This window comes from Mustela erminea, chromosome 6 (genome assembly GCF_009829155.1).
Source record: "Mustela erminea isolate mMusErm1 chromosome 6, mMusErm1.Pri, whole genome shotgun sequence".
In the NCBI taxonomy this organism is placed as follows: Eukaryota; Metazoa; Chordata; class Mammalia; order Carnivora; family Mustelidae; genus Mustela; species Mustela erminea.
The window spans coordinates 1,647,328-1,663,363 of NC_045619.1; the positions used below are offsets into that span (position 1 = coordinate 1,647,328).

Below are 16,036 nucleotides of genomic sequence, written 5' to 3' on the forward strand. Positions count from 1 at the left end.
GGGAGAGGGAGGTGGGAAACCTGGTTCGGATTCCCGCTGCTTCCTCACCTCCATGTTCTGAGAGCAAACGTAACCGAGGGGCTAAAGGCAGGGCTCCCGCCTGCCCGGACCCCGGCTCACCGTCGCAGAGGCCCTCTGCCCCCAGCTGACCGGCGGCAGTTTAAACGAGGTCCCGAGATCCCCCAACACCGATGCGCACGCGGCATTCAGAAGCAAAACACGGCCTCCTGCGTCGCAGGGGAAGGGTCACGGTGTCCCGAAGAACAGGCAGAGAAAGAGCCGTCCTGGCCCCAGTGCAGCCCCGCATCCCGCACATGCCACGGCCACGTCTGGGGGCACGTCCAGGGGCGCTGTCTTCGGCCCTCCAGCTGCGGGAGCCAGGCCGCTCCGACAAAGGCCGGACCAGCAGGGGCTGCAGTGAGGGAACCACAACGCACCTCCCTCTCCGGTCACAGCCTTAATCATCTTTCCAAACGGTGGGAGGCCAACGGGCCAGAGGGGGTGCCTATCGGCCACAGGGTGGCCTGCGTCTCCACACAAAAGGTGAAGTGTGGAGAAACGGCTCCCTGGGGCCTCATCCCTGAAGCCCCAGGCTCGAGGAAACGGCTCCTCAAACAACTCTTCCCCTCACGGCAGAGAGCGAGTCTCAACTGCCTGCAGGCCGCCTCGCCGCCTCCCTCCCTGGCCGGCACGCTGCTGGAGCACAGTGGGCCAGTGCAGCAGCTTGCCGTCCCAGAACAGTCCCGTGTCTCCGGCGCGGGGAGGGGCGGCCCCTCCAAGGGGCCACGAGGGGCAGGTCACAGGACAGGGAGGCTTCTGCCCATCCCCGCACAGCTGGGGCCACCGTTTCAAGACCCGCTAACCAGACTTCCACGAATCTTGGGACTCCCGTGGTCTGTCTGGAGGATACGGGGCCCCCGAGGACACACCTGCTCCACGGCCCCCCCGGCCTACGTCCCCGCTCCTCGACCGCCTGCTAGAGCCCCGGCACGTACGTGTCTGCGTCAAAGTCAACGCCCAGATCCTCTGTGAAGGGCTCTCAAGAACCCGTCCCCACAAATACTTCCCTCCGTGAGCCGGAGGACTCGCTTTCATGTTGGCCTGCCCCACACCCAGCCTCTCTGCACCCAGGGACAGCGGCTCTTGCCTCTTGATTAAATGAAAGTGTCCTTATGACTGGAGGCCCCAGGAGGACGGCAGTGTCCCCCAAAGAGACCAGGACCAGCCAGCTCTCACACAGCGAGTGTGAAGCACCCAGCCTGTTGTGACCAGAGCGGGCCACAGCGTCAGTCGCATGTTGAACCTCACCTTCGACATCAGGGACGCTCCCCTGCATCACAGAAACTCCCCACATAGGCGGGCACTTTCGACCTTGGGGAGAGGCAGTAAAACTTTACATGTGTTCCTTCCCCACAACCCAAATACCTCCCCCCAAGAGGAGAGATCCGTGGCAAGGGTGAGGAACGGGGCACCTGAACAAGGCGCAGCTGCCCAGGGACCCCTGGCCGGTCCTCGGATCGCCCCAGCAGAGGACGCGGCTGACAACAGCCCTCTGGAGGCTTGCCAGCCCTCTGGGACCAACCCAAGGCGGAACCACCCACTCCTGAAGCAGGTCAAGGAGCCAGTGTTGGGGGGAGCTGGCCTCCAGGTTCGGGGGGGAGTCTCAGCGGGCCCTTTCAGGGCAGGGCCACACCTGCAGCCAAGCCCCGGGACGGCCACCTCTCTCTTAGGGACCTGGACCCAAATTAAAGGGAGGGAAACTGACATAGGCCAGTGGAGGTCACCCGGCCTGGGGCCGGCCTCCCGCACCTACCTGCTTCCCTGGGAAGCCGGCAGCAGCTCACTCATTAGGCAGGGAAGCAGCTGAATGTTGCAAATCCTTCCTTTGTAAGAACCCAGAGCTAATGAGGATCTGCTGCCATTACCCAGCCACACCGGCTCCCGCCTGTGCTTCCCGCTCTCTGCTTGCCGGGGGAGCGCCAGGCAGCACTGGTGGCAAGGTGCCTGAGGGCAAGGGCACCCGACAGGCGTGGGCAGTGCGTGCAACTGGGTGGGGGGGGGGCGGGAGTGCCTGGGTCTGCTGTTCCGCCAGGCGGGCAAGACTGAGCCCGGGCTGTCCCAGGACAGCTGCAGGACAGCCCTGCTCCTGGGCCAGGAAGTTTCCAGGAGTGCCCACCCAACCCTATTAGGACCTGGGGTGAAAGGCTCCCCTGTCTCAAAAAACCCTCCAGGCACAAAGGGACCAACCACCAAGTCTCGCCTGAACCAAGCCCCAAGAACCGGATGCAGGAGCTGTATGCTCCAGCGCGCTCCCGCAGGGCAAGGGGCCGCGCACTCTGCCGGCCGCGTCCCTGCTCCCCCGGCCCGCAGGTCCCTGGTTCGGCCCAGGAAGGCAGCCTGGGGGACGGTGCGCTGCGCTCCGGCCTCCCGCCCCGGCCCTCGTCGGTCCCCCAGCCCCGCGCCCGCCCGGCGCGCCAGCGTGGAGCGCGGGTGCCATCTACCGAGGGCCCGCGGAGAGCGGGCGAGCGCCGCTGCCAGCGGGGCCGTGTGGGGCAGGGGCCGGCGCCGCAGCCTCAGCGAGGGCTGGGGCTCCGGGCGGCGCGAGGGCGCCGAGGTCCCCGTGCCCGCCCCGCGCGGCGGGTGAGCCCCGAAGGGCCGCGCGCGGGAAGGTCCGCGCCGGGGCTCCCGGCCCGCAGTGGCGCTCGGCGAGCCCGGCGCGGGCGGCGGGGGAACGTGCCGCGGGGACAGCGTCCGGGGACCGGTCCGCGCCGGGGACAATTACCTTCTTTGAGGAACTGCGCGTGGATCACCAGGACCAGGAAGCAGCAGAGCGCGGCCCCCGCGAGTGCCCAGAGCGCCTTCAGGAGCTGCATCGCGGAGTGCCCACTCGGCCGACGCCCCCGAAGTCGCGCAGCGAAGGTTCAGGCGCCGCATCAGCGCCCCGCCGGGTGCAGCCGCCGCGGCCGCCCGCTCGCGCCCCCCATCCGCCGCCACCGCCGCGGCCGCCGCGACTGGAGGCGCCACTCCGGGCGGCGATGCGCGTCTTTCGGGCAGGGGGAGGGGAGGGGCGGGGGGCGCTGGGGAGGGGCGGCGGGGCGGGGAGGTTAGCAGAAAGTCTCCGGCCGCGGCGGCCGCCGCTCCGGCCACTCGGCCACCATCGCGGGCTGCGGGGCGCCGGGGGCCCGGGCGCGGGGGGGCGGCCGCCGCGGCCCCATGAATCAGCCCCGCCGCCGCCCCCGGAGCCGCGCCGCCCGCAGGGCCCGGACGGCGGGCCGCGGATTGCGCAACGGCCGGCGGCGCGGGGGGGTCCTGCGCGCCCCGGGCCCTCCGCCGCCGCTCGCCGCCTCCTGCCTCCCCTCCTCCTCCTCTTCCTCCTCCTCCTCCTCTTCCTCCTCTTCCTCCTCCTCCGCCTTCGCCTCCGCCTCCGCCGCCGCGCTCGCTCCGGCCGGGGCTCAGGGGGCCGCGCCGCCGCCGCGGAGAGCCGGACTCGGGGCCGGGGCTGCGCGCAGGGCGCGGGGCTGCCGCACCATCGCCGCCGCCGGGGCCCGGCCGAGCCCGCCGAGATCCAACTTGCGCGGCCCGGGGCTGGCGGGCCGGTCGCCCCCGGACGGGGCCGGCCTCCGCGCTCCCCGGAGCCCGCGCCTCCGCCGCTGCGGTCGGACGAGGCCCGGGCCGGCGCTTCCGCGGGCCGCCCGCGCTGGTCGGCGCTGCCGGGGCCGGGGCCGGGGCCGGGCCCGGGGCCGGGAGCAGGGCCGGTGGCGGGGCCGGCGCTGGTGCCGGTGGCGGCGGCGGCCGCGCCGACAGGTGGGGCCCGCGACGCTGCGCGCCTCGCCGCCCGCGGGAAGCCGCTGCTCCGGCCCGGCGGCGCGCGCCCGCTCGCTCGCTCGCTCGCTCGGCCCCTTTTGGGGAGGCGGCCCGCGCGGCGCTCGGACTCCGGCCCGCGCCGCCGCCGTCTGCGCTCCGCCCGGTCCGCGGAGCCGCCGATGCGCACTGGGCCGCGCAGGGGACCCCGGGGACCCCCCGCCGCCCTGCAGCGCCCCCGCCTGGCGCGCCGGCGGGTCAGGCGGGGCCTGTCCAGCCGAAAACCGCGGGTCGGGCTCCACCTAGGTGCGCAGGGGCCTCACTGCAGAGCCTCCGCGGCGGGCGCCGGAGCGGGGCGGGCGGCCTCCAGCGCGCCCAGCCCCCTCGCACCCCGCGGCCCGCGGCGGCGCGGGGAGGACCCGGACCGAGGCCTCAGGGCGGCCCAGGGATGACCCACGGCGGCTTCAGAAAAAACGGCACCTCTGCCCGGAGACACACGTACGCGCACAAACACACCACGGTCGGGGCCTGGTACGGGAGAGCCTCCAGGCCAGCCGCGAGGCGCTGGAGCGCGTGGGCGCAGTGGATGCCCGGGACCGCTCTGGATGGAACAGCGGGCACCGTCCTCCCGCCTCTAGGCAGGGCCAGTATTTCTCTCTGCCGATTTTCCTCACATCCCCGTGCCCTGGGCCAGGAGCATCCATGTCCCATTCAGAGTGGCGCTAGGAGGCCGGTTGGGGTGGGCCTCCAGGCAGTTTTGCCTGAACAGAATTGAAGTGCCCAGCAAAGAGCTTTGGATGTGGATCCAGTGCCCTGTTCAAGGTGGGTGGGGGGCAAGGACCTCCCCAGGGCAGAGGGTCCTTTTGAGTATGAGGTAGGCCTGGAGACAGTGCAGAGCTCACATGAAGGCTGTTTTCTTCCTGCCCAGACAACTGTGTACCGGGTAGGGAAAGACCAGACCTGGAAGGGGCCCCTAGAGGTCAGCTAGGTCTAGCCCCTGAGTGTCCACGTGGGGAACCTGGGGAACCCAGAGTCCAAGGAGGCAGGCAGGGACGCTGACGGCAGGTCCGCCGCTCCGATAGAGCAGGCCGGGACGAGAGCCTGACTTGCTCCTGCCTGCCTCCCTCCAGGCCACTGGGCTGGCCTGGTCAGAGAAGCTGCCTGACAGTCAATCATGCACCTACGGGGGTGTCATTCCTCAAGCCCCCCACCCTTCCCCGAAGCCACTGGACAAGGAACGCCAGTCCGACCCTCCCTGGAGAAGTGGCTCTTTCTCACCCCAGCCAGGGACTCGGGACCTCAGACAGGGCTGTTGTTTGCCAGCCCCGTCTCAGAGCCCTGTCTCCTGTCCAGCACCTCTGCCTTCACCCCTGAGACACTGTCCTATGATGCCCTCCCTGTAGCAATCACGTGAGGAACCGCCCTCCCTACTGTGCACAGCCTGACCTCCACCAAGGTCATAGCCTTCATCCCTCACATGGAGCAGAGCAGGCCACTCCAGAAAGGCGTGAGGGTCACCGGGGTGCTTATTTAACACGCATACCTGGGACCCCAAAGGGACCTCCATTGGGAAGCAGAGCCCACCTCTCACATCCTCTGTGTTCCCGACCAGGTGTGTATTATTTGAAATTTTGGAAATTGAGAAATATTTTAAATTCGCCAGGGGAACTTTAAAAACCTAACCATTGGGAGGCTCTTCTGTAAAGGGAATTGAAGAAAAGAAAGTTCATAAAGAGAAGCACGCAGGCATTTACGTCCAATGGGTAGAACAGGAAGGCCTGTGTGTCCAGCTGTGGGGACCCTCAGTGCACCGTCCTCCTCTGGGTACTGACTTTCACCAGTGAATGGACGTGGCATTGCTTGTACCCGTAGAGGAGGCAAGGCTGATCCTGTGGCCGGCGCCCATCAGGGCCGGCACCCATCAGGGCCGGTTAACAGTGCATGTCACGGAGGCCCGTGGTGCCCCAGGAAAGTCTGTTCAGAAGGGCAGCGCGGGCCCCCATGCAGACCTAGGAAGGAGATGTCCAGTTCTGACCACAAAGACATTTTCAGAAACAATAAAACCATAATGCTGTTGGAATCAAGAACAAGAACCATCTGTAGTCCAGAAAGCTGAGAAATTCTGGAACCAGTGGCTGCGGGAAAGGGGCTGCAGTTGGAGCTGCCGGAAGGGTGCCCAGGGCCTCCCCCACCAGCCCCCGTGTTGACAAAGGAGGAAGTAGTGCATCCAAGGGACAGGGCATGTGCTCACCAAGCAGACACTTGCCGGGAAGGGCTGCATTTCCAAAGCATGGGGTTGGTTCGTCGCCTGCTCCCCCATCACACACAGCTGGTGTCAGACAAATTTAGTTCAGGCCTGTGACAGGGGAGTGCTGTCCAAACAGAGAGCTGGCCTCCACCTGGGGAGGGTCTCCCGGAGTGCCAAAGGCATAAGACCCTGGATGGATAAAGTGTGCATTTTGTTGAATGTGTCTCTCTAACTTACAACTGGCATTACCATCCATTGGGCACGTAGGCAGGAAACACAATAGTTTAGGTAAAACTGTCATTCTGCCACTAACAGAAATCATAGTGATCTTCGTATCGCATTACAGCTCTCGAAATATTGCAAAATAGCGTTTATGTTCACCCTGACTTCCAATTACAGTTGTCCCACTGCCAGACATTTGTACGTAAAGTTTTAATAAAGCAAACGTACGACTATATCAAAATCCACTTTCCTACATTTGGTAAAACTCGTGTCGATATAATTGGTTTTCTAGGTATTCTTACATATTTCCATGTTATTCTGAGAGGAGTCCCGGTGACTTCTCCAGATTACACAAACAGGACTGGGAAACACCCTCCACCCCAGAACCTCCCAGTCAAGCAAGAAGCCTGCTGGGCTCCACCAGGGAGAGGTGGCCAGTCACTGCACACACCTCAGACTTTATTTCTAGACAGAGTGGAACTGGCGGGCAGGCAGGACCAGGACCGTAGCTGCTGAAAGGCAGTGGCATGAAGAGAAAGGGCGGCTGAGGATGCGGACACTACGTCAGACGATGAAGTGGCAGAGATCAGAAGCGATTCAGGAAAAAGTGAAAGTGTAATTGTCATTCTAAGTAGCGTCATTCAAGCTACTGTGCAGAAAAGGAAACAGAGCAGAAGGGGTGTCTGGAAATGCATGTGCTAAACAACCTTATGGTAGGGGCATGGCCGAAGACCAGGGTGCGGAAAACACGTCAAAGCTGTGTACCAGAACAACGCGCAAGCGGAAGGAGCCATGAGAAGGTAGGTGAACGTCGACGCACGCGGGGTCTATCCTGGGTGCCAACCTTCCCCTTGCTAGAAATTCTACAGGAGCAAAATAAAGGCAACAGAGAGGAGAAACAGTCAAAAAATGAACACGTATCTCACGTAGCAGGGGCCCCCAAATTCTGAACAGATCCAAATGGGGGCCAGACCCGAGAAATGCAAGAAACCCTCAAAACTGGGCAGAATGAAAAGAACACCGACAGCAATCAATGACTTCTCATTAGCAGCCCCAGCTTCTGGGTGCTATGGGAGCAGGCTCTTTAAGTTCAGGCGGGAACAGAGAACCTCGTCTGGAATTTTTATACCCAGCTGAACTGTCCACACAGCGAACCACTGATGAGCACTTGGAAGTTCAGCTTCCCAGTGTCGGACCCCAAACAAAAAGCTGGCCCAGGATGACACTCCAGCAGCCAAGGGAATCCAGAAACGGGACGTGGGAATACGGGATCAAGGAGAAGGCAGCCTCTGGGACTCTTCAGAAGTACAGTAAACTGTAAAGAATATGCGTACAGACACACTCTGCCCTTGCACGGGGAAGAACCTCCTTCTGCTGGTAAAAACCTTCACAGTAAACCCTTTCTCCAAGAGCGAGCCACAAGTCTGGGCTCTGCATAAAATGTGGGGAGCAGTGCTATAACTGCCATGTTTTCATTTCAAGTTTTAACATCAAGGTGCTGATAAAGCTCAGGAAATTACATAGAGTAGAAACATAAGTAGAAATTCTTACGTCTTCGTTCTTTACAATTATGTGGAAAAGTTAGGTGGAAAGTTAAAATGGAAAGTGGGCTTTGCGCCTTCTTCCCTGCTCAGAACGCAGAAGGCAAGTGCCGGTCAGTGGTGATGAGTCACCAGGTGTCAGTATGTACCTAACGTCAGAAGGTCAGGTAAAAAGAAGTAAGTAAAAATTAGAGTGGAAAGACCAGAATGGAGAAAGAGTACACTACGAGCAGTTTTATTCCTGGGGAAAGGGTCAGGGAGGTAGAATCTTGTTTTTCATTTTGAACCTTCATCTGTGAACTTGAATATTTTTTTAAACTTGCAGATCATGCGATGTTCTGTGATTTGAGCAAACCTAGTGTCCCAAAGATAACACGGAGTGTGTTCTGTCCACATAATGTAGCCGCTGGCATGTGTCAAAGAGAGTCAGGTAATGGTAACCCACATCCCTCGGTTGGTGTGGGCCCATATCCATCTGCGGCCCAGTCCTATGATGCGAATGCACACACTGTCTAGTAGCAAAGGCATGAGAGCAGACGGGGTGGGACCTTGGCCTTGGTTAATGGGGAAAAGTCATCACAGTGGAGAGGAGTCAAGGTGGCATCATCAGAGAGAGGAAGACGGCAGAAGCAGGAGGTAGAGAGCTACCTGGTAGACGTAGGGGGCAGACAGCTCGAGTCCGGGATTTGGGGACAGGAGCAGTGGTCAGGCCAACATGCTGACCCAGAAGACCACAGCGTCGCAAGGCTCTGGGCACAGGAAGCCATGTGTAGGGGGTGGCTGGGGATCAGGGCATTGGGGCAAACCCAGCATAGCCTCCAGGGCCTCCAGATGTCCCTAGAAGGCCCAGAACAAGGTAGAGAGTAGAATTGGTGCAGGATGGGGACGGGAGAAGGACGGTGTCCTTGGGAACACCGGGAGGGGAGCCTCAAGCCCCCTGTGCTGTGTGCTCCTCATCCCCGGGTCAGAGCAAGGGCTTGTGGACACGGCTGGAAGCCACCACCATGGCTCCTGTGGGCGTGGGTGTGCATCTGCGCGTCCCTCTGTGAGACCCAGCCCTGTCAACAAGAAGAGTGAACTCAACAAACAGGCAGGACCTGACCCTGGGAAGCCCAGAGCAGAGTTTCCATGGAAGCCTCAGGCACATCAGCCAGAAGAACAGGGCTTGTCTGCTGAGGCAGGGCCGTCCTGCCCTCCAAGGACACCTTGATACCTTGATTCCAACCACACTCCCAGTGTCCTTGGGAGGCTCCATCCAAGGACAGACAAGCCATCCCAGAGACCGCAAAAAAGAAAGCCTCCTAGACCACATGGCCACATCCAAACCCTATGGCTACACGTGTTTGTGCAGAGCGTGCTCGAGAGAGGAGGGGAGTCAGAAGGGTTAGCAAGGACAGGACAGGCAAGGAGGACAGGCCACCATCCAAGAATGCCGGGCTCCACCGTGTCACCTGGGCCGCAACCAGGCTCACCAGCACGAGACACTTGGGAAAGCCGCCTCTGCCTGTGGCTCAGCAACACGGGCAACACCTGCAGCTCTGGCCATGAGTGGGGCCATAGCGGGTGTTCCTGAGAGAACAGGGCACTGCCTGGGGCACTGCTGAAGGAGCAGTGAGGCCTGTGTACTGCGGGCTGCGCGTAACCCAGAGCAGCGGGAGGCAGCAGGTCAGGAGACCTGGGCCCTGACTTAGGGCCGGTCAGCAAGATCTGTGGGTGGCCTGGCTGCAGGGGGTGGGGGGTGGAGGCGCCCGAAGCCTGCTGTGAAGCCAGGAGTGCCGACGGGTGTTGGGTTTCCAACAAGCCAAGTGTGTGCCGGCTAGAAGGCGCAGGAGGTGGGACTGGACAGCTCGGGCCAAGAGTCTGGGGCTGAGGGTAAGGTCTGGCTGCACGGAAAGGAAACACAGGCCTGGAGAGGCTGTGAGCACCTGGAAGGAGCCCTGCTGCCAGCACCCCACGCCAGGAATCCCGTGGCAGGGCCCGTGGCCAGCTCCCGCACACCCAGCAGACCCAGCGAGAGGCACCCGGCAGGGACCATGTGAGCCCATGGGTCACCGTTGCTGGGCATGGGCAAACCGCGCGCTTGTCCAGCTTGCAGGTGCAGGGAGCACGTGCGGAGCTACGCCGGGGACACGTGGGCCCTGCACGGCTGTCCACACAGAGGACGGGCGCAGAGCTATGGGAGGGTGTGTGACGCGCACAGCAGGGGCGCATGTGACTCACGCGGCGTGTGTGACAGGTGCGGGCACCACACGCGGGGGATGGACACAAAGTGCACGTGTGAGACACGTGTGACACATGTATGGGGCCCCGGTGGCACCGATGCCATTGACACAAACACGCGCCAGTGCGTTCGAGGACATGCTCAGGTACCATGTTGAACCCATGCAGCAGGTTCATGTGACCCACTCGGCAGAAGCACACACGTCACTGGGGACAGAGGGGGACGTGTGACACGTGTGACCCCACCCTCCGGAAAAAGTGAGAACAGGTGCACAGGAACGACCATATAACCACAGACAGAATGGACACTGTTGGTTCTGTGTGCCAGTGTGTGTGTGCGTGCTTAAATGTGTGCGCCCGTGTTTGTATCATGCTTGTGGCCGTGTGCTGCGTGAGCACGTGGGGGTATGTGTGCATGTGGGCGTGTCCGTGTGCACACTGTTTGCACCTGTGCCTGTGTGCGTGCACGTGTGTGGGTTGGTGTGTGTACACATGCGTGCGTGTGCGGATACGTGTGCGCACACACCTGTGTGGATGTGCACGCACGCATGTGCAGTCTGTGGACATGTGTGTGTGTGTCCACATGTGTGTGCATGTGTCCACATGTGTGTGCAGGCGCACGCACTACCCCTGGAGATCCACACTGCAGCGGGTTCCAAAGGAAGGACACGTGTTCCTGGGGACCGAGCTCTTCCTTAAAGCCTCCAGTGTCCAAGGCAGACTTGTCCCCATCCATGACACACATCCTCGCGCAGACCCCTGCTTCCTCCGCACACACACCCCGGATGTGTGCACCGGGCCCTGCACCCTCAGGCTGGTGGCGCAATGTGGGCTTCGTGGGGAAGGGCAGGGGAGGGGCCCCAGCTTTTTTATTTTAAATTCTGTTTCACCATCTGGAAAGTCTTCCCGGCTGGGCTGGACTTCAGGAAGCCAGTAGTTGTTATTCTTTCCGTGTTGAAAGGACAAGAAACTCCCTCTAAAACCGCTGTTTCTGAGGAACCGGGCTGGAATATTGCACTGGATCCCAGCCGGAGGGCTGCCTCCCGGGCATGTGGTCAGGGTGGGGTCGCTGACCGGGAGGCCAAGGGATTCTTCAGACCCGGAATCGTGCTGGTGGCCCTGCCCCGGCTGGACGGGAGTGGACCCCGGCCTCACGCCCCTCCTGCCCGCAGGAGTGGGGGTTGGGCCAGCCCCGCAGGTACCACGAACTCGGCGGCTGCAGCCCCCACGCTCCTCTGAAGCAGGGGTCGGTGCCCCCACTGAGCACAGCCATAGGCCCACCGGTCCCTCCAGACCACGGCTCCTCTGGTGGCTATGACCTCATCCCAGAGCCGAGCACACTGGGTCCTTCCCAAACTGGCCCGTCCCACGGAGACACCGAGCCGTGGAGGGCGCAGCTGCCTGTGTGAGTGCTCCCGTGCCCTGGGGGGCAGGCGGGAGGGACCCCCACCCCGGGCAGGAGGGGAGCACTCGCTGCGGCACAGTGAAGACAGAGGAGGGGCATGGGGACGGGAGGAGTCGGTGGGCAGCCAGGGCAGCGAGGGCTAGAGAGGAGGGGAGGACTCCCGGTGGCAGGACCCCACGCCAGGGCCGACCCCGCGCCAGGGCCCACGCCGTGCCGCCGACTCTGGAACCTCGGCCTGTTCTCGCGCTCTCAGCAGCCCCAGTCCCTCACTAGTGGTCGGGGTTAGAGGGTTAGAGCGAACCGGGCAGAGCGCGCGGCTTCCGCTGCCCCCGGCCGGCACCATCTTCGTTCCTCTCCCCGGTGTGCGCAGAAGACACCGCGTCTCCCTCCAGGGCGATCTCTGGGGCACAGTTTCGGGGACACCCCCCCAGCCTTCATCTGGAATCACCCCGAAATGGCATCTCTGTCTGGGCTCCAGGCTTGGATCTTCCCAAACGGCAAATTCCCGGGCAGGCGTCGCTCTGAGTGGTCGTCAGACCTTCATCCCCAGGGTGAAGGCGTTCAGGTCCTCTGTCCGGAGCGGAAGGGAGGGAGGAGGGAACGAAGGGGCCGTGGAGGCCAAGCGAGTGTGGGAGGGAAAGGCCACGGCTGAGGGCGGGCAGAGGGAGACGGAGGCTTCGGGCCGGGGGTGCCGGGCGGGTGAGCCCAGACCTCCTGCAGGAGAGCAGAGACCAGCCGGGTCCGAGGGTGCCGGGCGGGTGAGCCCAGACCTCCTGCAGGAGAGCAGAGACCAGCCGGGTCCGAGGGTGCCAGGCGGGTGAGCCCAGACCTCCTGCAGGAGAGCAGAGACCAGCCGGGTCCGAGGGTGCCGGGCGGGTGAGCCCAGACCTCCTGCAGGAGAGCAGAGACCAGCCGGGTCCGAGGGTGCCGGGCGGGTGAGCCCAGACCTCCTGCAGGAGAGCAGAGACCAGCCGGGTCCGAGGGTGCCGGGCGGGTGAGCCCAGACCTCCTGCAGGAGAGCAGAGACCAGCCGGGTCCGAGGGCTCGGCCACACCTGGGGCACACACCGGCCGGCCTAGGGTTTTTCGCCTTTGACTGTCACTCCTCTGTGCCCCTCCCGCACCCACAGAACGTCCAGGCCAGACTTCTGGTTGGCCACCAGCTCAGGCTGAATCTCCTCCCTCTGGCGCTCATGGCCGCCCTGGACGGGCCCTCGGCCCTCACCAGCCTCGTCACCCTGCCCTGCGGCACCCGGATCTCTCAACTCACACCCAGGTCGGCCGGTTCCCGCTGGGCTCAGCCAGGAATCCCCGGCTAAACCCTCATCCTGCTGGGCCACACCATCCACGGCAGCGACCCCTCCTGTGTCCTCACGGCTGCCCTGGCCTGGGGCTCTGCCCCGGTGGGTCTAGGTCTCGGTGCTGCCAGACCAGGAGACGAAGAGAAAGAGGAGGAAGGGGGGAGGAGGGGCCTGCACACCTTGGGGAGGAGCAGCCACGCCCCCCAGGCCGGCCTCCCGGGACCCCACCCAGGGTGCCACCGCAGCGGCATCTGAGGCATAGCCCCGGCCCTCCCCACGGTCACCGTGATCCCCTTCTGCAAATTCTCATCCTGTCTCGGCGCCTCAGCTCCCACGGCCCTGGGCTCGCACCGCGTGTGCTCAGAGTGGGCTGTCTTTGGAAAGTGCGTCCTGGTGAGCCTAGGAGTGGCCCCCGGTTCTCTGAGACAGACGTGCACCTGCCGTGCCTCCTGTGGGCTTCAGGGGCCTGCGGAGCCCTCGGGTGGCAGGACGCAGCCCCACAGCCCCGAGCCCACATGGAGAAGGACGCGGCCCCCAGCATCCCCTGCCCCACTGGGCCGGCCCAGCTGGGATCGGGCCAGCATGGGTTGCTGAGAGCGGAGCACGGGGTTGAGGGTGGCGTGGGCAAGACAGGGGTCGAACGTGGCCGGGGGCTTCCAGAAGGGCCGGCCTGGAAATGACAAGGCACAGAAAGGCCTCCATCCGAGGGAGGAGATGCCAGCTTCTGCGGAAAGCGGGCACCGCCAATCCGGTGGAGCCGGGAGGTCTGGACGTAGTGAAGGGTCGGGGGCTGCGGCTGTGGCTTCTGAACATTTCTTTAGTGTCGCTGGATGGACAGTCACGTGCCTTTGATGCTGGAATGGGGTGTCCGTACGCCCCTGTGGGGACTGGAACATGCTCCGTCCAACCAGCCCCAGGTCTGGATCCGGAGACGTTTGTGTCCCTGCTGCTCTATCCAGCGCCCAAGGAGTGCCCCTCAGCTGTGCACTCCAGGGCCCCGCGATAGCAGGTGCCCGCATGTCCCCGGAGCCGACCCCATGCCTGAGCCTGGTGCCCGTGCGGGGGCTGGGGAGCGTCTTCCACCTGCCCCTGGCCGTGGCTGTGGCCTCCGGGGTAGCTCCAGCCGGCAGCATCTGGTTCCTGCTCTAAGCCCACCCCAAGGCCCCCCCCCGCCGCCACCCATCCCACCACAGCCACTGGGGAGGCAGCGTGGCAGGCGAGGAGAGGCTCCGGCTCCGAGGTTTCCGCTCTCTGCCCCTAACTCCCCTCATAGTTGTGGACACGAGCTCTAAGCTCTCTGAGACTCAGTTTCCCCTCTACAGAGCAGCCTGAAAGGTTCACTGCAGCTGGGGGCTGTGGGCGGGGCGGGGGCTGTGGGCGGGGCGGGGGCTGTGGGCGGGGCGGGGGCGTGGCCCTGGTGCCGACACAGACACAGCGGCTGCTGCTGATGGCTCTCACCGGCAGGAACCGGCCCCAGGACATTCCCCCCTGGACTGTGACCTTCCCTTCGGACAGGACTTCCGAGGCCCAGCCCCAACAGGGCTGGCCTGCTGGCTTTCTGCAGCCCCTGGAGAGGGAGGGGGAAGCCTGGGGTGCTCACGCCCTGCATGGCCACAACCTGCTCCCGCAAAGCTCAGTGACACCTGCCCACAGCCTCACCGTGGTCCATGGCTGGGACCTCCCCGAGTCCGCACCAGGGAGGGTCTGACCGCACAAACGGACAATGGACAGTGGTCAGGCTGCACATGGCCGTGGCCATCGGACCTGGACCCTCAGCTCTGGGCCAGCCACCGGGAAGCCCAGTTGCCCCACCAGCAGCCCGACGGCTCCGGACTTGGTTGGAGGCCAGCAGTGTCCCCAGTGTGGCCCCACCTCCAGCTCAGGACCCACAAGAGAGTCAAACATGTGCCTGCCGGGGACGGGGATGCCCCTGCACAGCTCGGCTGCCCCGTCCTCCCCGTGTGGTCGCACCCACCGGCAACCAAGTCTCTCTTCGTTCTCCTCCCCGTGACCTTCCTTTGTCCCTGGGTGGGGGAGGGCCGCTGCCCAGCTCCGAGACTTGGTGGCCACCACCCTCCCGGGAGCCTCATGTCCTCACAGCTGTCCCCTTGGGTCTCCTCGGGCCCCGTGCGGCCACCACCCTCCCAGGAGCCTCATGTCCTCACAGCGGTTACATGGGTCTCCTCGGCCCCGTGTGCCCGCATGTCCTTGTCTCGGGTCCGCTATGGGGATGCCGGACTAAGCCACCTCCCTGGACGAGAGCAGCCTGCAGGTGCGTCCTGGGCTCCCCCAACAGCCCGGTCGAAGGCAGGAAACACAGAACACCTGAGAACGGGGTGGGACGTGGTCCCAGCAAGGACCGAGCCAGGACGGGGCACTCGGGGCAGGGACACAGTCAGGAAGTTCCCGGGCATCTCTGTTGGGCTCTCTGCCCTGGACCTCTCGGCCCCACTCACTCCCGCGAGCGAACCAGACTCACACAGGCCTTTGGGGTCCGGACTTGGCCCTTAGGATCCAGGCCATTCCCCCATGCCCAGATGAGACTCCGGCCCCTGGCGAGGGAGGCATGGTTTTCCACCAGCGCGACGGGCCCCTCTGAGTCACAGGCCTCCCACTGCTCGTGAGCCTCCCTGGGCTGGGGAGCAAGGCTCTGGAGTGTCAGTGACAACACTGGAAGTGACAGCTGACATCCCACACTTGCTGGCCGGGACAAACCACAGCCCTAATCCCTGTGACAGGAAAACCGAGGCACGGGGCCCCAGAAACCATGGCAGGGTGGGGGCCCCGAGGCCGCTCCCTGAAGCCCACCCCACGGCTCCCCACCCCGGCCCTGTGGCAGCAGGTCAGGAATGACCCCGATCACCTGACACCTTTTCCAGAGTGTTGGAGGCCGAGGGCCCGAGCTGAGCAGGGACACAGGGAGCTAAGAACACTCTTTGCCGTGAGCCGAAGCCTGTCAGAACATCAGGAAACAGCGATTTGATTTTAAGAAATGCGTGGGGGTCCCCGTCTGTGCGTGTGGTGTGGGACCGCCGGCCGGCATCTGGAACTTTCTTAGCTGCGTCACCTCAGTAAGAGCAAACACTCACCACCTGGGCCCCGGAGAACAGAGATCACTGCAGGGGTGACCAGGAGAGGGAGAGGCCGCACGTTCTCTGTGCTGACCAACGCCCCCCGGGAGGGCCTGCAGGAGCCACGAGGCCCCCAGAGCCTATGGGCAGTTTCCTCTGCTGACATGGCTGGACACCACGCCGCTGCCCACTGGGTGCCTGTGCACCCTGCAGGGTGCCACGGTCAGA

The 16,036-nt window shown here is 63.9% G+C and overlaps 1 protein-coding gene across 2 annotated transcripts in view; it reads right to left on the reverse strand.

The window, feature by feature from the left end:
* Positions 1-16,036, reverse strand: part of TAFA5 (TAFA chemokine like family member 5) — a 171,680-nt gene that overhangs the window by 96,819 nt on the left and 58,825 nt on the right. The window contains exon 1 of one of the 2 annotated variants that reach the window (XM_032345890.1): positions 2,783-3,171. The exons of the other annotated variant lie outside the window; for it this stretch is intronic. Coding sequence (XP_032201781.1) covers positions 2,783-2,873 — 91 coding nt within the window. The 5' untranslated portion in view covers positions 2,874-3,171. Of the gene's footprint in view, positions 1-2,782; positions 3,172-16,036 lie in introns of those variants that run through there. 2 annotated transcript variants of the gene reach the window in all.